The sequence below is a fragment of the Tripterygium wilfordii genome, chromosome 7 (genome assembly GCF_013401445.1).
Source record: "Tripterygium wilfordii isolate XIE 37 chromosome 7, ASM1340144v1, whole genome shotgun sequence".
NCBI lineage: Eukaryota > Viridiplantae > Streptophyta > Magnoliopsida > Celastrales > Celastraceae > Tripterygium > Tripterygium wilfordii.
This window is the reverse complement of record NC_052238.1, coordinates 14,221,270-14,247,398: the sequence shown is the minus strand read 5'-3', so window position 1 is coordinate 14,247,398 and position 26,129 is coordinate 14,221,270. Positions and strand designations below refer to the sequence as shown.

The following is a 26,129-nucleotide window of genomic DNA, read 5'->3' as shown; positions in this document are numbered from 1 at the left end:
AATCACACAATTAAGCAAAGATTTTATGCATAATACTATTATTATTTACAAATAATTAAATTATTTAAACATGCGGTTCAACCCTTGACCCTTCTAACCAATTGGTTGAACCTTCAAAAATTATTATCGCCGATCGATGCACAAGTCGAGTCTGATAACATTGCTTTTGAGAGATAGGGGGTCACTTTAATTCTAGTGATTATGACATTTGTGTGGTCAATCAGATTCTTTATTTAACTTTGTTACGTGATTACAGGGAAGTAATCTTGAAGTATGTTACTCTGATTGGATATGACTTAAAAGATATTATTATCTGTTTCTTGATTGATTCTTAAAAGTATGGATTGGATTATGCTTATCATATATATGTCGTCTAAATTATCATGTTTGATTGTTTGAATACAAACCAGATTGACTTTATTTTACTCATTTGGATAAGACATGAAATAGTTGCTTGTTGAGATAAAAGACCATCAGTTTGTTTGTGATCTCCCCTAGTAATAAAATATTTACTTAGATAAGTGTTTATCACGTGGTAATCGAAAATCGATAATCATCTAGAGATTTAACAAACTGATTGATAAGTCAGATTAAATCATGATCATATTGTTTTCAATCAACTTATATGTGAGTAACAGGTATAAATTTACAGGCTGCTCTCCAAGAAGTGAATCAAAGCAATTGAAAATATTCTGAGATCTTGTTCAACTTTGTATCTTTATTTCTTGTTTCATACTTTCTTGTATTTGAGTGATAAATCAAATGTATAAGTGAGCAAGATAGGGTTTTTTTGTGAGAGAAAAACGCCAAATATGATTACAAATTTGAAGACGGTCACTTGAAGATCGTTGGCGGGTTCGAGTTTGGTGGATTCCAAGCAAGATTGTCTCAACACAAATACTAGGTGGATTCTGAGATAAAATAAAGCTAAGGTGGACTCCAACAATGTTGAAGCACACACTAGATCAAAATGGTTTGTGATTCAAAGGAATATAGTGAGTGAATTCAGTTTATGTCCTTTGTAACCTGTATCATACATAGTGGATTGTTTCAAATGTTGGTCACTATATAAACTTGAGGTTCACAATAGTATATAAAGCTTCATTTATTTCAATACTAATAGTTGTGAAAACAGCTTGAAGCTCATTATTACATCAAACATTTAACTATAGTTAGTTTCCTACATCCCATACTTGGCCTTGTATTCCCTCCAGAGCTGATCAACGTTCTTCCCAAGCAAATCAGCGAAGAACTGATCACTATAACTAGTCCTCATCTTCTTGTTAAGCTCTGCCACAAATCCATTCCTAAGGTCATTGCAATAATCCAAAAACCTAGCAGTAACATCGTACCCCTGATTCCAGCTATTGCCCTCCCCTGGCTTAACCCAGTGAGACGGCACATAACCCGCCTTCAACCTCACGAAATCTGCAATCCCTTCAATCAACCCTCCAATCCCACTCGCCCCATTGCCATTCCACTGCCATATGTGCACCATCTCATGGTAAAGCACTCCATTGAAGTCATCTCCCCTCGCGTCGCCCTGAATGCCGTTGATGTAGTCGTCTCCCATGTGGATCTCGTTGTTGGATGCATACGCTACCTCGCCAGGCTTCATATCTGGGTCGATTACTAGCGTCACACGAGCCACGGTCTTGCGGTCAGCTTCCGTGTTCTGTTGGAAGAGGCGCCAGATAAATTCCGAGGCTGTTATCATCCTTTGCCTGGCGTAATCAGCGCCAATCTCGTTATTGAATTTGATTCCCCCGGGGAGGTTTGCTGCCCGGTTATCGACAACATATTCCACCGCGAAGGCACCATGGAGGGCTGCTAAACTGAGGAGAACAGAGATGAGAAAAGAAGAAGGAGCCATTGTGTAGTCTTTAAGAGTTGCTTGTGTAAAATGTTTGGTGTTGCTCCACGCTTTATATAGAGTCTGGTGCACCAGTAGAGTAAGCAACATGGCTAGCCAGTAGAGATTACATTGGACCAAGTCGTGGCAAACTGTATAGATAGTTGGAAACTTCCACTCCTTTTGAAATTTCAAATGGCAATGGACAATGTGGGTTGAGAAAGATGGATCATCAAGACCATATTGCGTGATGTTAGTCAAGTTTTTAGGCACGTCAAGCAATGGAAATTGATCGGCACTTGGCATATCTTTTACTTTTCTTCTAATCATCCGAACCCCTTACTGTCCTTTCTCTGTATTTTCTTTAATATTATCTTCCCTTTGGTGGACAACAATGAATATCTGCATCTAGAAGTCACAATGAATATCTTTTTACATTCCATTTTCTTACATATATATTTTTACAGAAACTAGCTTGCGAAACCCGATCAGTGGAAATACTGATGTGTAATACTTTTCAAATGGTTAATTTTCTCTTTCAGTTTGGCCTTGAGATCACTAGATTCTTGAATGAATAAATAATAATAGGATTAAAGAGTACATTTGGTCAATTTTTAGTTGACTTTGACTCTTAAATACATGGTAACATAGGTGCCAGCGGCGAACCGCAGCATCGGTTGGCAGATATATATATATATATATATATATATATATATATATATATATATATAGTACCCAGTTATGACACCAAAGTGTCCTTCCTTTATTCAAATTGAAGACCAAATTGTAGTGCATATATATGTAAGTGTACGTGTGTAATATACATGGTCCACAAACGCGTACAATATAACGACCTAACTTTGCGAAATTTCCACCGATAAGATTTGGCTAGGGATATGCATGCCCGACTTTGTTGAATTTATGCTCATGCCGTTAATTTTTCCAAACTTTCAATCGAACATTTACGTGAGAAGGTGGTTAACAAGTTAAGGCATTCTAACTATTTGTTTTTGTCGTGAGCAGAAGGGGAATCGGGAGCTCCGCAATTTGTTTAAAATATGAGACTCCACAATTTTAATTTAATGATTTGGGAGTGTGTCACATCATCACACTTTTTTTTTACATTTGAAAATTTGTCTGAATTTTTCTATATCATTACATTTGAATTGTAGATCCTAAGGAATTATGAAGTCCCCCAAATCCAACTCAAGAGTATAAAGCCCTAACTTGACATTTATGAACAATTCTAGAGTTAGTGACATAGCGATTGAGTCAAAATTTTGACAATTGATATCAGAGGCCTTTGCACACTCGAGTTTGAACAAAGGAAGTTGGTGCAATGCGTGGGGAAACAAATGAAAAATTCACAAAAAAAAAAAAAAATTTCTTCTAATTTCAATCAACTAAGAATTGAATGAAATAGAAAAAGAGAGAAACTCTATGATTTTTATTATAATTATCAAAACTAAATTGTCAAATAAAGTCTTAATCATCCATTTATATTAAGTTTATAGACCCCTTGATAACCTCATTTAAATCATAATTTCCCTAATAAAAAAGATACTTAGCTCCTAAAAATATTATCCTAAAAGATATTAGGGGACTTATAATGGAAAGTCGATCCCAATCCAAATAATACTCATTCGCGCCTATTTTCTTCGTCAATCCCATGACCCAGCATCATTATCCCCTTGTTGGAGAATACTCGACCTTCGGTTTTGAAGAGTTAAAGTAGGAAATTTTTTGTTTGCTTGAGCACCATCTTTGTGTCCAACATACAAGACCACCTTGAACTTTTAAATAAATTTAGAAACAACATTAACAAAAAAAAATCCTCTCCATTCGTCGAGCCCTTCTAAAATAATAAACTCAAGTTTGGAGCTCTACAATGACTCCTTGCTAAAATCCTTCTATAGCAACACATTCAGTAGGTTTCTCCACACTTACAACTTATTGTTCTAATAGCTATTCTTTCATATCTTCTAAATAATGATCAAACTTTTGTCTTGATAGTATTGCCATTCCACTGTAATAGTTTTACATACTTTTGTGCTCTCCTCAAATTTAGGGGTATTGCCCCTAATCCTGTTCCACCAAGGCCGTCTCCTGGAATGCCCTTTTGTTTTTGTTTTTGTCTTTGTTTTTGTTTTCAATATATCTGTGGCTTATCAAAAAAAAGCCTTTGGTCTTGATAACTCCTCTTCATGAATCACAAATTTAAAGGAATGCGTGGTTCAACCTTCCTCCTCTTCATCGAAGATATGTGTTGATAATTCACGCAATCCTACTTTCCATTGCCTTGGATAAGAATTTTTTACTTGTCTTCTTCCCCTTGTGCCCAAGTCGCCAATATGATGGTCTAAGAGTATGTTTGGATTGAGAAATTTGGTGGGAAAGGGAAAGGATAATTATTTTTCTTCTTTAATGTTTGGATAGACAAAAAAAAAAAGAAATGAAAGAAAATTAGTTTAATTTACTAATTTATCATTATTTTTATGTTAAAGTATTATGCGCAAGGGTAAAATAGGTTTATAACTTAATTAGTCATCCATTATCTCCAAATGACTTCATTTTGGGGAGGAAGGGAAGAGAGGGGAAATGTAGTTTCCTTCCAATTCCATAGTTTGGATTTGAATAGTTTAGAAAAAAAAAAATTAAGGGGAAGGATTTGAAGAGAATTGAGGGAAGTTTTCATAAAATTTTTTCAAAATTCTTCCTCCCACATAAAACGAAAACAATTTCCCTTTTATTTCATAAAACAAAAACAATTTCTACTAGTTTCAGTTCATCAAAAATTGAACATGGTAGGAAAAGAAAAAAACTCTAGATTTTTATTATAATTCTCAAAACTAAACTTTCAACTAAAGAGTCTTAACAGTCTATTTATATTAGGTTGAACCCTTGATAACCCTAATAAATCATAAATTTTTCAATAAAAAATATACTCGACTCCTAAAAATACTTCCCTAAAAAATATAACTTGACTTGTAATGAGAAAATAATAAAAACTAGAATTATTGCAATTTTTTAACGTGCATGGGTCAAAATCCCTTGTCGATCCCAATCCAAATAGAACTCATTCGCCAATCCGTGCCTGCATGCTTTTTCTGTCCTATGCCCCGTAACAGAAGTCTATTTGGTTGTATAGTGCCGCCCAACCCAAATATCTGAGTTTACTAAAAACAACCGGAAAGAATTGTCCACCACAAGTGTCGTTCGAATGAAAGCCTAACTTGACGTTTTCGCCTTTTTGGTGGAGCAGTTTAGTTAGAGATTCTATCATCTTTTTCTTGCGATTAATTTTTTTTTTTTTTTTTGAAACGGGGGAGGAGGATTCAAATCTTAGTTATTAGGGTAATATACACTATTCTTACCACTTCAACTAGTAGTTTGGTTGTATTAATTTTTGCTTTCTATAACAAGGGATTGTAAATTTTAATATTAAGCTAATATAAGTGTTGAGGTATTTCGATCGCTCTACTTTTATTATGGCTCCATTTGGCAAAGTTTATTTGCTGACAAAATAAGCTAACTTATAAGTTGTGAAAAATAAGTTAACTTATAAGTTATTAGGTGTTTGACGAAACTTGTAGCATAAACTAGTTTATAAGCTCTAAAAAAAATCTATTTAAGTTTTATTTAAAAGATAAAATTAAAAAAATTATAGAATTATATTTAATAAAATAGAAGAAACAAAAAAATATGAAAAAAAAAAAAACAAACATAAACTCTAAAATAAGTTTCAATTTGAAGCTTATTTTTTTTTTTGGAGTTTATTAGAGTTTATAAGCTAACTTATGTTAAGTGTTTGGTAGAGTTTATTTTGGAGCTCCAAAATAAGCTCTCCCAAACAGGCTATTAAATCTTTATTAAATAGAAGTGCTCATCCAACTAATTTTTCTTGACTCGATTCAAAAGCCAAGAAAAAATAGTTTTGACCAGTTCATGGTCAACAATCTGGTTTTAGCCTTTAGGGTCAATTGCCCGGCCAATATCTTGACCAGCAGAAAATTTTGGGTTGGGCTTTAGTTTGAAATTGAGATCGAACAAAAAGTGGGCTAAATGTCTACCAAAAAAAAAAAACAGAGGCGCTTACAAGTTACAAGAAGGAATTTACACTTGTTTAAGCCTGGCTATTGCTGGACTGGGCTCGAGCAAGGCTCAAACTATTCTTTCGGCCCATATTAATCTTGCACTTTATCGACATTATCATACACATCGTAACAAAACATAATTGTAATAGAGACACACCCGGGTCATTAGTTGAAATGATAAGAATGATCATTAGTTGGAGTGGTAAGAATGATGTGTATTACCTTCGTAATCAGGATTCGAATCCCCCCTCCCCATTTCAAAAAAAAAAATTGTCATAGAGATCACGAGGAAGAGAGTTTAGGGTTTTAGGGTTTAGAGATCGCGCGAAAAAGGTATGTGTTACTCTAATCCAATTGTAGAAGAGTCATAGAGATCGCGCTAAAAAAGTATGTGTTACTCTAATCCAATTGTAGAACAGTCATACAGATGTATATACCGTTCACCCTCGAAGTGGGCACATGCCTACCCTACAATGCCCTCTGCCAACTTGGAGGCAGGATGGGGGACGTCTGAAGTGGTAGATTGAATTCAGGTTCATGAATGCTTACTTTTAGTGAGATTGTGTTCCATTTTGAAAAATTATTTACAGAGATTGGTGGCAATCCAATGACAAACAAACTCTTCACCCCCCAAATTCACTCATGTCAAGCGGCTAATAATAAAATAAAATATTAAAGGCAAAAAAACATTTATCACGGACTCAAATTGAATAATCTAAAGAAATTGAAAACCAAGATCAATCACACACAAAATACAAACAATTTTTCATGCTTGGACCAATCTTACATCCACGAGCAGTAATGATAAATTTTACCTACAAAGCAGTCTCATGAACTCTCACTGAATCTGAATACAAGAATTTGTTCACCCCAATTATGATTTTCACAATGAGAATATTTATATGACGGACAATGACCAAATGTTTTCCTCAGGAAAAAAAAAAACACCCTAAAGTTTTCCTTCGAAAAATTTCCCTAAAAGTTTCTCTTAGAAAAGCTTCCCTAAAGTTATGGCTATATACAACATTTTGCACCTGACATTAAACTTCCCTAATAAGTCCATCATCAGTAACATCATACCACTGTCGCCACCCAACACCTAAAAGGTGCTCACACCGGTAAAACATTGATCAAGTTCAAGATGCTTAAACTTGACCCACTTGCACTCTATAGCACGTTTCCACAAAGGTAACTTTGCAAGTTCTAAGTCCGATTCTTCTGAGAAGACTCAAAACTCATCACTCATGGCGGTTTTTCATTCCTCATAATGCCTATCTTCCATAATTCTCAGTTGAAAGCCTTGTTCTGTTCACAAGTGCAATCTTGAGAAATTGGTTCTGTTTTGATCGACACTCCCCAAGATGATGTACAATGCATGAGCAAGTGGTTGCTTGACTCAATATGCGAGTTGCACATATATTGGCTAACTGATAGGATTCCTTTTCTACTAGCTGCTTCCCTTGTGTTCAGCTTATCCTGAATTACCAACCACATGGAGACTTCCACCTTAGGCGGTGCCACATCTCTCCACAAGAACTTCATTATATTTGAGGCGGATTGGTCATTTGATTTACTTTTGCATCTAGTGCTAGATGAAGAGAGGCAGGAGATTGTTCCACATCTATACTTTGCTTCCAACCCAGCCTATCTGCTATCTGCTATCTGAGGGAGAGCTCTTCTCCATGTAATAGCCAAATGCCACTCTTGACCATCCCACCACCCTTGTGTAGCTGTTGTCCGATTTTTATCTGCAGCAGCTCTAAGCCACTTGGGAAATTGATCTTTAATGGAGCATTTCCCACCTAGCAGTTGTGCCAAAATTTGATATGAAATTCATCTTCAATATTGAAGAATAATTGTTCTGTAATTTCTTACCAATTATGGAAGTTTTTGTGATGACAACTTGAGAGCCCTTCCAGATGAGAATTTTGATCTATTGGTATTAGGTACCCAGGTATCTCTATCAATGTTGTAATTGCCACACAACACTTGTCTGCAACTAGTAGAACACCGGTGAGTTGCTGCAGGAATCAGTATTTTCTATCGCCTTCTTTATTTGTTGTTTTCAACATCAGAAATGTTGTCATCTAATGTGTGTGTGTATATATATATATATAAAGAAAAGGAGTGCTTAGAAGTTAGAACTTACTTGTCTTGTACAATTCACCCCTCTTGTATTAGCCCAAGCTCTCAACAATCTCCTCTGCGACATAAAAAAATATACATGATCAAACACTGCCACATTACCAAAATTCATTATTTCATCTAGAAACTAGAAATAAAAAGGAAGAAAGAACCACCTCAACCAAAATTACATTTGTAACCTGTAAGACTTGAAAGTATATGGCATGGAGGCAGGGTTGAGGAGACATGATCTATTGATATAATGCGTGTAAAATTCTCTCTCCTTCTAAGAGTGCCGCATGATGAACAACTGTCAGACAAATAAAATTACCAATCTTATATCACTATAAAATGAAGACAGGATTTAGAACGAGATTTTTACTGAGCCATATAAACCGAGAAATTGCAATATAAACCAATGAATTTGTGAGTCAAAGATCAACAATGCAAGAGTTGCAAAAAAACATGAGTGAAAACAACAGAAGAGAAACTAAGATTATGAAACACCAAATGTTGTACAAAAACCAGATATTTTGAATTGATTGAAGCAAAACTCTTTCGGAAGTAATTTTACTCCAAAGTGTATTCCCTTCTGATAACAACGTAATATTGTAGGTCCAGATAGAACATAGAACATGCTCAGCGGTTGTTTGTATTGTACAATTTAGGACATGATAAGTCCTATATGGAAACTTCAGCACTATTACTTAAAAGCTGTTATTATAGAGTTAGAATTTCAGAAGCCACTTTCACTCTGAGCCCCAAGAAAAAAAGCAACAAGAGAAAAACATTAAACCAATAAAGAAAATAAAATAAATTTTGAGAAAAGAAAAGCAATACAGAATGAATTTGTCGACTGAAATAAAAATTTGGGGTATCCTCCTTTCAACTGAAATTTCTATCCATTCCTAAACATTAGGCATAAGAACCAACAACACTAGAAACCATATTTTTTGTTCATGCTATACTTCCAAAAGATTTTGATCTCACCTTATTATTGAAATTTCACAGCAAGACTCAAAGATTGGCTCCATAGAATGCAGAAACTGCACCTTGGATGGCGTAAAAAAAATCACATGTAACAGTTCAAGCACTAATCCTTGAGTTAAATGTGTAGGTTTCCTCCATAGAATTCGCTGACAAATGCCTGGGTTGGACATTCAGATAAAGAAGTCAGGCATATGAACAAAACTCAAAAGGCCAAAACCTTGTGACAGCAGCAGATAACATGGCAACATTGTGGAAATTCAAATAGGAAATGTCAAAAAAAATACTTCAAAATTCTTGCAGGAGATACTATCTATTCATTCAACACCAGAGGAAATAGTAAAATGTCTGAAAACACGGGAAATATTAGAGTGAAATCTTATCCATTCAACACCAGGGGTCTCACTGTACGCATAAAATATGCACTGTGAAGCAGCAACAAAAGGTCTCTCAACAACATCGTAACAGTTCTGAAGTAGTCACTAGACTAACCATAATCTTCAATCAAATATATAAAATAAGAGAAGCTGCCAAGGCATGCCCAATCATTATTCAACTGCAACGAAGTAGCATGCCATATACTAACTGCAGATGATGTAGATATATTATACCTAATTATTCAAAAGTGGATACAATTACTAGCTAAATAAAGGCTACAGGCTACTCATAGTAAACCCCCAATAATTATAGTGGCCACAGCTCCAAAGCTACGCATTTATCAAGGAAAATTGAGAAAATTAGAGCAAAATGGATGTACTAACCTGAAGGTAGGGGAAGACAGTGTCATACACTCGCGAGAAAAAACTTGAATTTTTTGTAAGCCTAAAGCAACAATGGAAATTCCAATCAATATTTTTAGTGATGATGAAGGTAACATGCTTGAAAAAAGTTGGGCAACAATTCATTGAAAACATAACATGGGGCATCTCTACAAGAAATGACAGACAGCAGAACATAAGCATGTAGATTTCATTGCAAAAGTGTCCAAAGATGTTAAAATTAATTGGGTCAACTTCGATCCATCAGTTATGCACAAGGAAAGAAATTATCTACATTATGCATGCATGAGAAAGGGCCTAATCTTCATGAGCTTACAGCACATATATGCCAACTAGTACTCTGAATGCATACCTTTTAAGAAGACGAAAGCATATGTAGATCTCTTCAATATCTGATTCTGTTTTTAGCTTAATATACTGCTTCATAAGCTCACATAAGCTGTAGATAGCATCATGCCAGCCCTCAGAACTTGCATCTGGTAGATGGAATGATTCTGAAATAGTTCTTTGCAAAACCAGAGATAAAGTCCCATTCGACCCTGATTTGTAATACACCTCAGCAAGAGTATTTAATACCGAGCAATTAGAAAATTTGAACTTATCAACCCAGAGTGGAGGGTGTCCAATCCAAAGATCATTCGTCAAAATGAAATCTATTGGTTCAGATGGACTTTCTGTTAACCCAATACTCAAAGGTTCCTCACAGTTTCCCGTAAGAGGACACAAGGCAGCATCTGAAATTTGTTCTTGTCTCCTATGTGCAGGAAGCATCCGAAGTAAGTCTACTTTAAATTCTTCAGGCAGCTCTTGTAAAACCGTTGCATCTACTTGACTTAAGGATGACGGCAATAAATCAAATTTTCCAAGATGTATCGTGGAAATGGCCTCATTATAGGACCCTGAAACAGGCACTCTTGGCAGTTCCTCAACTTTACATTGCTGTACCTAACAAGAGATTCTAATCACATAGCAATAGAGTGCCAAAGAAAACTACACAAAAAGCATTGAAGTGACACTCAAGAAAAACATATTTTAATTTCCAAGAAAATGCAATAGTGAATATTTAGTTCCAACATTCTCCTCCAAAGTCTTAGAAAATCCATTCGAATAAATACAAACACTCATAAAGAAACGTGATGTCAATTGTCATTTATTAACTAACCAGATCAATCAAAAAATAATGGGGTAAAAAAAAAGGAAACTGACAAGAAGTTTGCTCTAATTGTATGAAAATGTTTCAAAACTCAAAGAAATAGTGTTAATCAGATGACAGTATGCTAACAGAAACTCTGATACCTTATTAATCAAATGGAACCATAGACAGAATCAACAACAGAAGTCCAAAACAGAAGTCAAATATATTATCTGTCAAACATATTACTTCCACCATTCGGATGTCATAGCGACAATGCAACATCAGAAACTACGTAAGAAAAGAAACATTGAGTCTACTATCTACTTGAACAGCAACACATGCCAATGCTCTTAACAGCATACAAGGTATGACTAAGAAATTTGGCTTAACTGGAAAAACATATAGAGTCTCTCTAAAGATTGGCAATATGATCGTATCCATAAGTAAAATAAAGGCAGTGGCAGGACAAAATACAGAAGAAAGCTAGCCACTGAAAAGGACAACAGATGAAATAACTTACCTTATCGTCCAGAGATATTTGTCTTGAGGGGAGCAGGTCAGAAAAAGAAGGTCCCTCTCCCTTACTCCTTAGACCTACATAGGCATAAACATATTAATGAGACACGACTGGGAAATATCACAACATCACTTATTAAATAGCAAGGTAACAATGCTAACCTTCCACGCCTTCATGTGGAAGTGGGCATAAAGAATTGCTGACTTCTTTCCCTTTTCCCTTGTTTTTGGCAATGAAGTCGACTAATTTTCCACTATAGACTTCATTTAGCTCTGAAAAGAGTTCAGGAGGAAGAGTCCCTATAACTCCTATATCAAGATGACTTAATGGTGGCAAAGCAGAAAGCTGGTTCAAACAATCTCCATCATTTGATGAATTATTCTCTATTTCAGCAGAAGTCCCAATTTGATCAGTGGATAATCTCCCTAAGGTTCCATTCATTCTCCGTTCCAGTGCTTTTTCACAATCTGTGAAGTGAAACAATTTAGTGCAATTATGGTGCATTAGAAATCAGAAATATATCAATTGATGTTGTTTTCTTGTTACCTCAACACCCAGTAAAATCATATTTGCTAGTTAGAATTTTAGTCAAAACACATATAAGAAAATACAAGCATTTAACCAGTATCAACTGAAGTCACCGCAGATCTCCGTTTAGATTTTTAGTCAAAACACATATCAGAAAATACAAGCATTTAACCAGTATCAACTATAGTCACTTCAGACCTGAGACCTCCCAAAAGAAATTATTGGCAAAAAAAAATTTAACACTAAATAAACGCAGCAGTTAGGTACACCTAACTAAGAACGAATCATAAAATTCTCAATACCACACTGTAATATAGTCTCAATTTCATAAGATTTAAAATGAAAAGAAAAAAACATCACCTATGTCAACCCTCTCTTTCGTTGCTACTTCTTTACATCCTGAGCCGGATATAAGCCAAGACTTTAAAGAATTTCTTTCAAACCCTTCAAACCAAACAACCAATTTGATTACCAGAAAGATGCAAGAAAGCTACTGTCAAGAACAAGCACAACATATAATATGAAAAATAAATAGATAAATTGAAAACATTGAGTGTTTTCCTCTCTCTGTTTTTTTTTTTTTTTTTGAATGAAAAAAGGAAACCATAGAGCATTTAGCACAATATGAATTAAAATTCACTATCTATTTAGGTACATACCTTGCCTAGAAGTCTCGATACTTTCAAGCTTCGTCACTTGCAAGCCAATACCTCGAATGTCCTTAACATCTACAGGAAATTAATCAACAATTGGACTTGAAATTATTCCAACCATCATATGAATTTTCAGCAAGAACTTCAGGCTTTATGCAAGGTCCTCTGATTATTTTCTTGCTAGAAAGCATTATAAATGTTCCATATTTACTAGTAAACCCATTACCACTTTCAGAAACTAACAAAAATTATAAAACATACTAAATTTGTAGACAACTGACTTGCCTATGTGGAAAGAACCAAAAAGCTGCTTTGTTATCCTCTGAAGGACTTCCACATCATCAACGGCTTCAGGAAGCTATAACACCAATAAACAATTAAGGTTGTGTTTGGTATCACTTCCAAAAATTTTGAAAACAAAAATAAAAAACAAAAACATAAAATATAAAACATAAAATTGAAACTTGTTTGGCTGAATACTTAAAACTGAAAACAAAAACTAAAAGCATAAAACTGAAGAAAAAAAAAGTGTGTTTATGCTTTTATTTTCATAATAATGGAATATATCCACACCACTATATTTTTCATAACTGCAGCCTTTGTCATGTTTATTGCAACGTAATTCACCATTGAAAACATCAGTAGAAAGAAAAAAAGATAAGAAATAAAACAATAACCCAAAGTATATTTGATCATTGTTTTCATATCTCTATGTAATTTGCAATCTGAAATCTTAAAGAAAGTGCAATCTATAATAAGTGTAACTAGTTCTGTTTCCAAAACTTTTAAAAACCTTTTTTTCTTGTTTTCAAAAATTTTGAAAACCTGTTTTTGGTTTTCATAAAAACCAACACAGAAAATACAAACAAACAATATTTTTTGTTTTTATTTTCTATTTTTTGAAAACTAAAACAAAAAACGAGTAACAAAAGTGATACCAAACAGATCCTAAAACTTTGGAGTACGAAATTCCATACATAAATAGATACATAGATATTCATATAATTGTTACCGTGATGGAGTGGCTCAAGTTTTCACAATCTCCACAGCCCATATATTTAGAAGGCTCCTCGGCATCTTTTCTTCTCTTCTTCATCTACATTTTTAAAGTAAAAAGAAAATGGAACGCTTATGACATTAGTTCATTAGTTACACCACGAGTATTCTACCATAACTTAGGGTAACAACCATACCTCTTTGAATGTAAGAAAAAAGGAAAAAATACAGAAGGAACAAAACAGTACATAAAATTAAAAAATTGGATTAAAAAGTAAACAGAAAAATACCTTAAGAGTTAGTGTGCGCCCTTGTACTCCACAGCCCTGCAAACGCAGGGAAACCTCCTTGCAAAGGTTTAACAAAAAATGCTGACTCTGGAACAATTTATGAATCAATATTCATCCGTTAAAATAAACAATCAAAAGACAAAACCCATGACTATAAGTGTCAACTGTGTACGAATACTAACATCTTTCAAATTCTTGAACCTCACACCCCAATTAACTTCAGCACCTATAGACTTGCTTTCCTGCAAATTAAACAATCCCATAAAGGTGTAAGCAAAGGCTGAGATGATCTTCTGACTTTTTGTCAAGAGCAAGAATCACAAATTTTAATTGCAGAAGTCAGATGTTGAGATAACAGCATGCAGTTACTCAAGCTCATGTTCTTTGCCAAACCTGAATCACTCCAACAGTCCGATTATCTACTCCTCTACAATAATTCCAAAGCATCTCGCCCGTCTTTGTTCCAAAGTCTTTTTTAAGAGAATCCTATAGATTTCAAAGGACACATTGAATAATATTTATCATCTAGATTAGCAAACCAAAAAAAATTGAATTGAAAAGCATATCAAAGAACTTCCTAGATCAGTGGATAATATGGTCAAAGACTCAAGTTCTTCACAGAAAATAAGAGCATTCGAGGTTCGTTTTAACAAATATGTCGACTGGCAATTGTCCTAGATAGCACCAAAAAAGGGAAACCAACAAAAAAGAAACTCAAGCAGCAAAAAAAAGGCATAACTGACTCTCTTAAAATAACAAGATTTAGATGAATTGAAAGGCATCCCCTAAGTTATTTTTCACATAAATGAACATAGACTAGTGATGTCTGATTATGTTAATGTTCTTCCTATTTCATACAATATAAAAGAAAAAACTGGGATTTCCTTTTAACATTAGTGTAAATTGAAGGTTAAAAAATCATATCTTCATCATCAACTAACCCTTGACAAAGGTAGATAGGAAAGAAATACCAAAAAGCAAGAAATTGAAACAGATTACGTAAAACAATGTCGAATAACAGGGAAATTGAGAAGATTGTACCCCCAAAGGACTAAAGCCTGTCAGATGAAGTGGAAGAAAAAATTCCAGTGTCTAGTGCAATTAAAGATACCAATACCATTGATGCTAAACAGAAATTTGCAAACTACTTTAGCATCTTGAATAAGGAAGGTGTCACAACAAATTTGGCAACCAGAACATAATTGCCAGAGAAATGGCAACTTGTGGCTATGTCATTAGAAATAACAACATTGGTACTAGTTGGTGACTGGTCAATTGGTAGAATGATGTAACATTCATGTACAAGTTGCAGCTGATCATCTAACAAAGCGAACTAAACGCATAACTAATTCAAAAGCTAAAGATCAATTTTGGCATAAAAAACAATGAATTGTACAAAAGAAATCTAAAACCTTGGATATCATACGCAACTGTCCACAGGTCGAAACGTTTCTCTGCTTGAGTTTCTCTTGTAAAACATGCCCTATTCCTGGAAGTGCTTCAACTGGAAGTTGGTGTAAGTGCTCATCCACCTGAAAGAGGTGAACAAAAAAACTAATATCACAGTTACATATCATGCCGTAACCTGTGTAAATAATAAAGGGTATCAAATTTCTTATAATTGGGGGAAATTGTGAGAAGTGTTTCCTATTCTTAACCACTCACAACAAAAACACATACATATATATATATATATATATGCACATACATACATAAATTCACATATATACATATTCCCTGACTATGATCTGCTGGAACAGTGCCTAGGCAAAGGTTCTTTTACTTGCTTAGTAGTTAAAGAATGTTTGTTGAGAAGTAGGCTAGTTAAGATAGGAAATTTGTTGGTTTTTGCATTACGTGGTAAGAATGCTGCCAAAATTTGTTTCAAACAGTTTCTAGCACTGTCATTGTAGAAGAAATGCAATTTCCATATGTAAAAACCAACTCAAAAGGTAAAAATTCTCCGCAATTTCAAGGAGACTTGTTTTACAAGATGATTGTATCTTATGTAACAATTAGAATATCATGGATGTTCGAAGAAACAATGAAGAGTTATGCAGACTTTGAGAATCAATAAGTTGTCAATGCAATATCATAGACAAGGGATCAGTTTCAGTTCTCATAGAGAACTGGTTGTCAATTCTGGTAAATTTTACTTATTCATTGCGAAATGCTAATTTTTGCAAAATAAGATTTATATTGATTGATTTTCTTAGTAATTCAGAAGCAGCATATAATAAGTGATGAATGATACGTAAACGGTGCACATGCATAAACAGTGTATAACCCAATGGAAAGAATCCAGAAACAGCTACCAAATAATTAGAGAGAGACAATAGAACATTAGAAATGTTTCTTTTTCCTCTCTTTACCAATCCATTATACACAAATGTGATGGTTATCATAGACAGAGCACATAAAATGAAACAGTCCACCAACATACCCTCTCAGGTGGGATGTAGCATTGACCATTTGGTTTAGCAACTCTAGTGGCAAGGCGGGCCATGAGCATATTTCCAGCTATCCCAGCGCTGGCAGTGCATCCAGTAGTTTCAAAGATCTCTTTCCTTATTGCAGAAGCTAAGAACTCCGGATCCTCCACTTTCAAGTCTGTCAAATCTAAAAAAGCTTCGTCACAGCTAACTGCCTGCATGCAATAAAATTTATGGGATTAAGAAATCACAGGGTATGTAAAGTTTATTTCAAAATTGTGGTTTGATGCAGACCTGCACTTTGTTGCAATACTTATGCAAGATATCATAAAACCGATCAGCTACCTGCAAATCATCAAAGAGCTATTACATATGTGATAGGTCCAGAAACCAAACCTATATGAGAAAACCAAAGACATTTCACCCACTATAACTAATCAATTAAGTAAAATGTACTAATGTATGAATTACCTCCTCGTATGCTTCAAAGTTGTACGGAAAAATGACAAGCTGGGGACAAAGAGCCTTGGCATCTCTCACAAACATTCCAGCCCTAACTCCTAAGAGAACAGGAACAGATATCACCTCAACATAAGCGAGACAAAAAAGAAAGTAATACAGATCCCACCAAGTGAATAGGTCTTACGAGATGACAAAGAGCAGCATACCATAACTGCGAGCAGGATAGTTTGCAGAGGAAATCTCAGCAGTTCCTTTTGGATTATTTGAATGGCAAATAGCGACAGGCTTGTTCTGTAATTCAGGGCGGTTCCTGATGACAACTGATACAAAGAAACAGTCCTGGAGCAAAGTTTCAACAAAATTGCACAGATAAAAAATAAGTGGAAGTGGAATACAGCCACCAAAACTATTCAGAAGACCTCTAACTCGTTATGTAGGTTACCCATTTTTTACTGATTAGTTTATATGCTCAGATAATTAAAGATCAAGACTGTATATGAAATTACCATATCAATGTGGATTGTGGCATTCTTCCAAGAATGAGAAGTACCCGCTTCGGAACTTGCACATTTAACCCCATTGGTGAGGCTGGGAAAACGCTTACGATATCGATGCCTCCAGGTTCCAATAAAATGCAACCTTGAATTCTGCCATATAGTGGATGAGGCAAAGAAGCTGAGTCAGAATACAGCAAAAGAAGGCACACCAGATCACTTAAACAGTAAAAATTGAGTCCTGGCTTTCCAAAAACGAGAATGATTGATTAAGATAAAAGAGAAAATAATAACGTTAATTCTTCAAAGATACTTGGATACTAAATAATTGGTCTTTTTGGCTTACTCTAAAGAATTAACCCTATATTTTGCTCAACATTTTAACAATCAGTATAAGTACTATTGATAATATGCTGTACAACAAAGCATAAAGTCATAACTGATTAGAAGTTTTAATTGGCTTATTTTCAGATAAAGAACATTTTATTGCCTTTTAACCTACAAGTCCCACGACAACAGATATCTCTCCCCAATGCCTTTAAGTAAAGTATCATTGTCCATATTCGATGTAGCAAGAGATACCTCCATGTTTCCTATTTAGAACCACAACAAACCACAATATTTATAGAAAAAATATATGAAGAGCGAAATTTTAGAAGCCTGGACGGAAAATACAAATAACTTCATGAGAAAGAAAAGACGTGCCTGAATTCACTTTTCTAATCTAGTACCTTGAAATAATTTTCCACAAAATTTGGGTCCCCCGTAGTTGAATGACGCTGATTAGAAGGGTCTAGAATTCTTGAACTTATTGATCCTTTTGCAGCTTCGTTATCTGAGCAGCAGTGGCTTACTGAAGCAGAAGGCTGGCAGGAACTAGATTGAATATTGCTTTTTACACTAGTTTCGTCTTCTGCAACACAATAACTAAAATCTGAAATATTTCCTTCGCAAGATTTTCTATTGCCACCACTTGGGTTCATATTCATTGTTACAATAGCATTATCGTGTACAGGACAAATAGATTCTGTACTAATCCATCTTGTGTGTTCTGTAGATTCACCCCCATCATGTAAATTTGAATCTTTTAAAGTGCCACCCTTAACAGAGGAATCCTCAACATCCAGGTTTGTATGACAAAATGTATGGTTTGAAGCATCTCTTGACATCAAACAACTCTTCGGCACAAAGAAGTCTGACAACTTTGGTTGGTCATCAGAGATCTGATCAAGCTGGAAAGGAAGCCCTAGCAACGCAAAGCAAAAATTCATGAAATGTGAGATTGATTAAGCAATTGTTATTTTACTCATCTGTAAATCAGAAAAGGAAGAGAATCGAGGGTGCAAAGCATGCCCACCCAATATCAAGGAGTAATGCTTTTAAAAGTACGTACCCAAATTGTATTTCTTATAAAGATTTTGTAACACCTCACTCTTCTGTTATTTGCAATGTTCAAAATAAAACAATACCATGCATCTTATTAAACCAAAAAAATCACATGAAATTACAATTCAAAACTTTGTTTGCAGCGACTGATTCCAAAATCCAAGAAGGCTTTACAACTGGAAGACCACAACTGAAGGATCTGCATTTATGCATCAAAAAGATAAAAATAATAAGATTAATATCATAACAACCCATTTTCAACAGTCTTAAGAGAGGACAGGTAGTGAACCTGAGATTTTTAATTTTACTATCAGGAAGATTGCTGCAGATAATATGTGTAACGCGATGTCTCGAAAAGTAATTCTCAAATCGACCGCCATGCTTCAACATATAGCCTCGAAGTTCCTGAAGCAGCTTGTGTCACTATCTAATGCAAATGTATAGTAACAAAAACCATACTTAATAACTACTAAAAATCTAATCAAATAAAAACTGAAGGCTTGACTTTTTCACGTCTATCATAAGGGTTCATTCACTCCTCTCTCAGCACCTCGTCCTATTCCAACTTCTACGATAGCAAACAGATTTACAAGAATCATACGAGAGTAAATAAACCTGGCTAGAAGGAACTGTAAAACCGTCAACAAAGATCGAAACCCCATGAAATATTGGCTTCTCGGAACTGGAACCACTGCGTGAAGAAGTTGAAGCCTCAGCATCAAACTGATTCTGAAGCTTCCGATTTTTCTCCACCATATAACTATAATTCAAATCAGAAGCGACATCATTAAAAAAAATCCAATCATAACAACAACGTAATGCGCATAATCAAACCAGCAAAAAAACCTCCGCCTGAAATTCATCTAAGTATAAAAGACAAAATGAAAAATTCAAAGACATCGAAAGAAATCAAAAACCCCTTAATGAAATCCGTTAATTCGTTGCAGAGATATTAAAATGAAAAAAAAAGTGAATAAGGAGATAAAGAGAGATAACCTGCCGAAATCAGAGAAAGGAGAGCTTCGAAAGGAAGATACGCGAGAGGATGAGAGAGAATTGGCTCCCCAAGCCATTCCTAGGGTCTTCTGGTTCTGGCTACTGCTCTTCTTATTCCTCTTCCTGTTACTAACATTACTGTTGTGTGAAGACGAATTCGAATTGAAGCTTCTCTTCGATTTTTGGCCTGAGTTCACAGAGCGCGACGCATCCGAACTCATTTTTTTTCTATCTTCTTAGGGAGAAAGAAAGAGTGCCGAGAAAGATTGCGTTGGCAGTTGGCTACTGAATGAAGGAACAGAATCAAATGAAGCGGCAATCTATTAACCCATTTATGTAGTGTGACCGTGTAACAAAAACGACAAGGAGACATCGAGGAAGATTGGACTTGGAAATATTTTCTTAGCTGGGCCTATTCCGGTATCGGGATTGTTGAGCCCTGTCTGTGAGAACAAGGCCCATTGATTTTCAGTCCAAATTTATTATTTAATGACGCGTCACCTAAGTTATTTAATAGAGAGAAAAGATTTATCTTCAATGCTAACGAAAAAGTTATAGAAATAAACAGAACTTAATATGTTGTGGGGTATTTGGCAAACTAAAAACTGACGCTAGCAAAAAAGTTGTTGAATTAAGGTTTATAATATTAGATTTTATGCCTTTTATGATAAGTTTTGTTATTAAAATTAATCTTTAATTAAATATAATGAATAATTTATTATTAAATTATTTTTAAGTCTACATTATAAATATTTTTATATCATAATTAAAAATATTAACTTAAAAAAGACTATAATACTATATTTTATGTTTTTCTAATATTAATAATTAACATAATTATATAAATTAAATAATGTATAAATTGTCAATTCGATTACCGTTCAATATCAATACAGTTAGAATACAAAAACGTAGGACCCGAGATTAAAATAATTTTAAAAAAATATGCAGCAAAAAGTAAACGCTGCAAATAAGCTTGGAATCGAAGCTTTTATTTTACAGCGGATCCGCTGGAGTGACGCCTTCGTTTGGTGAGGCATCACCCATTAGCGGGCTGCTCAACAAATCCGTTGTGGTTGAGCCTCAACAAACAGACGCATAATCTTTTATTTTCTTGATTAAATTTGAGTTTTTTGGTATCTTTTTTGGAAAGATGAAGTTTTATTTAAGAAAATTAACCCAAGAACAATATTATCTTAAACCGTAACATTTCACTAAAACTGAGCCGATTATAATGTTAGCCCCTCTAAGTTTAGCCCGCATTGACTGGTCAAAAACCGCGGGTTTAACTGTAAACCAAAAGACCCGTACATATAAATGACGCCCCACTTGATTTCCCACGCCCCTTCTGCTTTTTTTATAACTAAAATTGGCATACTATTTTGCGATTATTTATATGAGGATGGTCAGCCTCTCAATAAAATGAAATTAGACTACTGATATGTCATCTTGAAGTAATATGTGAAGCGAAATCTAAACAAACCAAGAGTTATAGTATAACTTGTGCTTCCAAAGAAGGTCTTAATTGAATATTCTGACCCCAAAATTAAAGATTAATTTTGGGGTCAGAATATTCATTACACACACATTTTTATGAAAGATTTAAATTTATAAAATTATCTTTAAATGAAATTACTTTAAAACCTTTTTACTTTTAAAGCCCATTTTTTTTTTTATGAATACAATTAAATGGAATTAAATTTTGTAACCCTAATAATTATCCTTTGCTCTCCTAGCCTCCCATGCCTTTCATCTTATCTTGCCAACTTTTTCTTGTTCTTTTTTCTTTTTTAAGTTAACCACATTATCAAGGATCCAGTAAAACCCCTTGAGACAATGGATTTCAAGACAATCTTCGTTGCCCTCAAACACCAATCCATTACCTATGTCCTCGAGCAATCTCAATCACTGTAGTTTTTTCCTTTTTTTTGGGCGCTCGCATCTCGGGACTGTCAAGGTCCCCAATGAGTTTCAATTCCTAGTCCATATTATTTTCCTCCGCTTTAACATCACGGCATGCAAAGATTTTTAGTGCTAAACATGTCATCTTTTTACTCAATTTTGCATAGATTTTTCCTTTAAAACCCAGTTTGATCAGTTTTTGATTTAATAACTCAACTCTCAATTGAAGGGATGGTAGCTTACGAATAGTTATTGGATTGAAGATAGGGTTTAAACAATTTTGGTGAGAAAATCAAATACATAAAAGACGTACAAGAAGAAAAAAGGGGTGCACTAGGTAATACTTGGGCGGCAGATGGATTTAGCCCAGGCTGTGCTCAGTAGGGTGATATTGATGCCCGTCAAAGCCAATGAAAGTCAAACGTCAGAAATAGCAGAGAATCATTAAGCCAATTTCGGTACAAAGAACAATTACTGGTTATTAAAAGCATCTTAGATCTATATGGGTGGTAAGGGTAGTTTAGGATATTTAATATTAGATAGTTAATAGGTATGAAAGGATATTTTAAGGAAACACGATGTGTGTGTTAAAAAAATAATCTGTGTGTAGTGAGTCGAAACTCGTGTGTAAATATCGACTCCCATCCTCTTAATGTCTACTAAAGATAGTGTAATGTATCACTTGACTATGCTCGGGCGATGAGAGGCTTGAGAGGTGTTCAGTCGTCGATTGAACGTAGTTCGGCCAACAAGAAGATTCTCTCGGGGTGTTAACGTCGAATGGTTGCATGGAACCGATGAACTCACTGAATCATACTTGTGAAGTTCTTGATGGTGGAGTAAGCTAAGCCATCAACTTTTCATACTTGCCTTGTTCCAGCTTAGCGGTGAGTGTGGCGAGTTAGGCTGCAAAGTCAATCATACCTGCGCTACGTTTTCTATCATAATGATGGCGTGCGGTCTTGTGTGCCCTTAGCTAGTACTAGATTGCCGATCCCCCATGGTGGGTGTGACATTATAGACTCGAAAATCCACAATCAAGTATTGTCGAACGAGGCCTTAGACAATCCTATAAAATTCACTCTGAATATCAGTGTGGTGTCAGTCGAGAAAGCTCCGACGATCAAGTTTGCTAGTGACTAAGGGATTTGTAGTGAGAGAATTTAGAAAGAGAGAGAGAGAGCGCAAGATACGTCCAAAAAATTTGATCCCTTCAATGTGGCGAGACCCTATGATGGGCACGTGGATGCTGAGTTGGCCCGCACTAGGCTGAATAATGAAATTTCCTTATTGGTTTAATTTTAACAATTTTAAAAAAAAATTTGTCAGGATCTCCGATTTTTGTTTATAATATATTGATTTCATAGAATCATTTTTTTTCACAAACATATGCTACACATCAACAACACACCTTCTACACTATATTCATATTCTTTTAAAAGTGAAGATCTATGAAAAAAATGATTCAAAAACCTCAAAGAAAACAAACGACAGAGAGAGATATTTGTAATTCTAAAATAAAAAAGAGATTAAACAGAGAGTGAGAGAGTCGAATCTTGGAGAGGATAATAGAGAGAAATATATGTGGTAGAGAGAGATAAGAGAGAGGCATGAGGTAGAGAGAGAAGAGATGGACGGTAGTTTAAAGAGAGAAAGGATAGATACTTGAGGCAGGAGATGATCTAGAGTGTATGAGGGTTGTGTTTATATAAGGGCATTTTTGCCCAACAAAAAGCCAATGACATATTGGTGTAATATATGTTGGGAGTGAATTTAATGGTGCAATATTCTTAACTCAAGGAATTCCTAATAAATTTCCCTATAATAACACTCAAAAAGAAGACTTATCACATAATTATTAAAAACTTCTGTTTTTAGAGAGAGAAGAGATTTGATTTACATTAAATGAAAATTGTCCCAATTCATTTATTTTAATTTTTGAACCCTTCAATCTTGCTATTTGTGGCAAATCGTAAATGAAATTTCACCTTTGAAAAGTATTATATATATATATATATATATATACCACCAATAACTTGAAAAATGATAATGTAATTACATTTGTAAATTGTAATGGCCTCAAAACTGATATTGTTGTCTGTTTTTCTTGCTCTCCTACTAGCACCAGGGTCAAACGCTCACCGACCCCAAAATGTGGGGTTGGATTTGTTAGTGCCTTGGCCTCATATCTCTTCAGCGCAGGCTCAACTACAGTTGGGCGATCAGACTTCGCTCCCCTACTGTTGCCTCCACCCATGCCTCACCCCATTTCCCTCTTGCGTTGATCACCCTCCTCCTCCTCCTCCTCCTCAGCGATAAAGGCAGGCAGTCGTAAAGGACTTTGGTTTTAGACCTGTAATAAGCTATCGAATTGAATAAACTTTATGTTCTTGTTCTCTTCTTTTGCTTTGTCTGTGGTATTGGGATTATGCATGCAGTTGCTCATAAGAATCAAAATTAGCATATATCTTAATTTCTTGAGTTGAAATCGAATCTTACACCTTTTGCTAGTCTAAAAAGAACTTGAGTATTTATTTGTGAATTACTCTAGTCAGAAGGTTGCGGAATACAATCACTTGGCGATAGTTCGGGAGGTTATCTCTAGACTTAAGGCGTAAAAATTTCGAGCGAGTACGGAAGTTCAATTCTATGCTGGCACATTATTTTCAAGTGGTTTACACTAGGTCTCGACCCAACTAACATATTGGACGAGTTTGTGCATGTCTAACCTAGCCTGACCCAAGTTTACAAAAGATTCCCTTTTTATGTGGAAAAGGCTCGTATCAATAATTATGATTTTACGTATGGACAATTCCTCATTATCTTGTTCATGTCTTAGCGGGTTGTCCAAAGAGCAAGCCTACTTAATTGTTCTCGGTTATAAAAAAAAAAAAGTCGTGGAAAACGCGGATGACTTCTTAAATATAAACTCTAATCGATAATAATTATGCAATTTGTTTTACAACATGAATCTATATATTTATTTATTTAATCCATTATAGCCCCAATAGCTCATACAAATAGTATTAATTATATATTTTATATAAGAGAAAAAGTATTCCCACCCTCCTAATTTGGTTATCTCACCCCCTAATCATTGATTTTAATTTTTTATTATTATTTTATATATGATTTGATATTTAATTATTTTGAATTGCATGTGATTTGACATTTGATTCTCATTTAAGAAATTAGTTTTCCCACCCCTTATTGGTTTTCCCACCCCCATCAATTAATTAAAGCAAACTTATTACATTACATCAATGCAGATTAGCGGGTACATCTAATGTATGCTGCAAGTTGTTCTATGTACGGAGTGACCCATTTGTTTGCATGATCATACATGTATCTAAACCACTTAATCATAATAGGAGGCATCAGGAAACCATATGTCAATGTCAAATGAACGAAGTGATTACCATCCTATTGCGATGATAATACATTCATGTTGAGGTGGAGGTATAGAACACATAGACAAAAATATCAAACACTGTTCATAACTAAGAACTTGTAAAACCACATTGTACTTAGAAAAAACTAAGTGACCCATATCTGGCATTGACCCATATGCTACAACTAATGTCATGGGGAAATGCAATCAAACGGAGATAGAAGACAGAGACAACCTTGAAAAGTAGCTCAATCGAACATGGAAATGCAATCAAACGGACCACAAGGGAAGTTGAGTGAAGAAGTGGCGTTTTAAAGGTAGCAGCCAAATGCCATCATGATATACTACAATATATCACGTGATACTTTAGTCCAATTGCCATCATCACCATTGATAGGATTCTTTGATGAATCAGATATAGAGATAGAAAACAGAGACAAATCAAATCAAGCTAACAAGCACGTGAAACATGTAAATTACCTTTTACTTGCTTACATATATAAAATAATAATAAAAAATTAAAATAAATTATTAGGGGGTGGGATAACCAATTTGGGGGTGGGGATACCACTTCTCTTTATATAATTAGTCTTATAACATCAAATACTCTTCAAGTTATATAAGATTCTTTTACAATAATAGTGTGCTAACAAAACTGTTATCATTTTTTTTTCTTTTCTTTATGATAATAAATGGTTTGCGTTTCATTCGAATTATTATTAATTTTTTTTTTTGAAAGGTACATAGCCTGAATTTCATTGACGTAGAGAAAGACAGCTTACAACCACTTGATTGATAGACCCCAACAAGGTCTCACAAAACAAGAAAGTAAACTTGACAAACCCATGAGAAATTTGTGATCTTGATCAAATGGCAACCTATGCCCCATTACAGCCCCAAAGAGTAATCAGTTTCTACAGTGCCTTACAAACGACTGCCACAGAAGCATCAAGTATTTGAAATTCTATCATTCACACTAAAACCATTATTGACCAACTAATTGCGTATTATGGGTCAAAATTTAATCAAGTATTTCAATAGACAAGTGGTGCAAACAATCGAGATGAAGTGCCAAAACTACTAAGATTAATGAAGAGTAAAGGAAAAGAAG

General features: G+C 34.8%; 2 protein-coding genes across 14 annotated transcripts; both read right to left on the bottom strand.

Annotated features, from left to right (window-relative positions):
- Positions 1-1,081: 1,081 nt before the first annotated feature.
- On the bottom strand, positions 1,082-2,173 carry LOC120001424. Its single transcript, XM_038849746.1, has one exon. It carries the CDS (start codon positions 2,156-2,158, stop codon positions 1,181-1,183), a length of 978 nt encoding a protein of 325 aa, XP_038705674.1. The 5' UTR covers positions 2,159-2,173; the 3' UTR covers positions 1,082-1,180.
- Positions 2,174-6,690: 4,517 nt separating this feature from the next.
- Positions 6,691-20,008, bottom strand: LOC120002312 (DNA repair protein REV1). Of its 13 annotated transcripts, none has more exons than XM_038851024.1 (27): positions 19,726-20,008; positions 19,345-19,489; positions 19,019-19,134; positions 18,852-18,928; positions 18,075-18,589; positions 17,356-17,496; positions 17,056-17,188; positions 16,859-16,947; positions 16,682-16,732; positions 16,399-16,602; positions 15,368-15,487; positions 14,349-14,441; positions 14,138-14,197; positions 13,956-14,042; positions 13,682-13,765; positions 12,955-13,027; positions 12,676-12,744; positions 12,377-12,460; positions 11,650-11,955; positions 11,492-11,565; positions 10,189-10,781; positions 9,819-9,879; positions 9,061-9,217; positions 8,247-8,380; positions 8,096-8,149; positions 7,822-7,967; positions 6,691-7,748 (listed from the first exon to the last, which is right to left on the bottom strand). In XM_038851024.1, the coding sequence occupies exons 1-23, from the start codon at positions 19,944-19,946 to the stop codon at positions 9,176-9,178; spliced, it is 3,438 nt and encodes a 1,145-aa protein (XP_038706952.1). In that variant the 5' UTR covers positions 19,947-20,008; the 3' UTR covers positions 6,691-7,748; positions 7,822-7,967; positions 8,096-8,149; positions 8,247-8,380; positions 9,061-9,175. The 13 variants fall into 13 exon arrangements, with proteins under 13 accessions (XP_038706952.1, XP_038706957.1, XP_038706955.1 ...); XM_038851029.1 differs by having other exon boundaries at positions 7,822-7,945; XM_038851027.1 differs by having other exon boundaries at positions 7,822-7,939.
- Between the last annotated feature and the right edge of the window lie 6,121 nt (positions 20,009-26,129).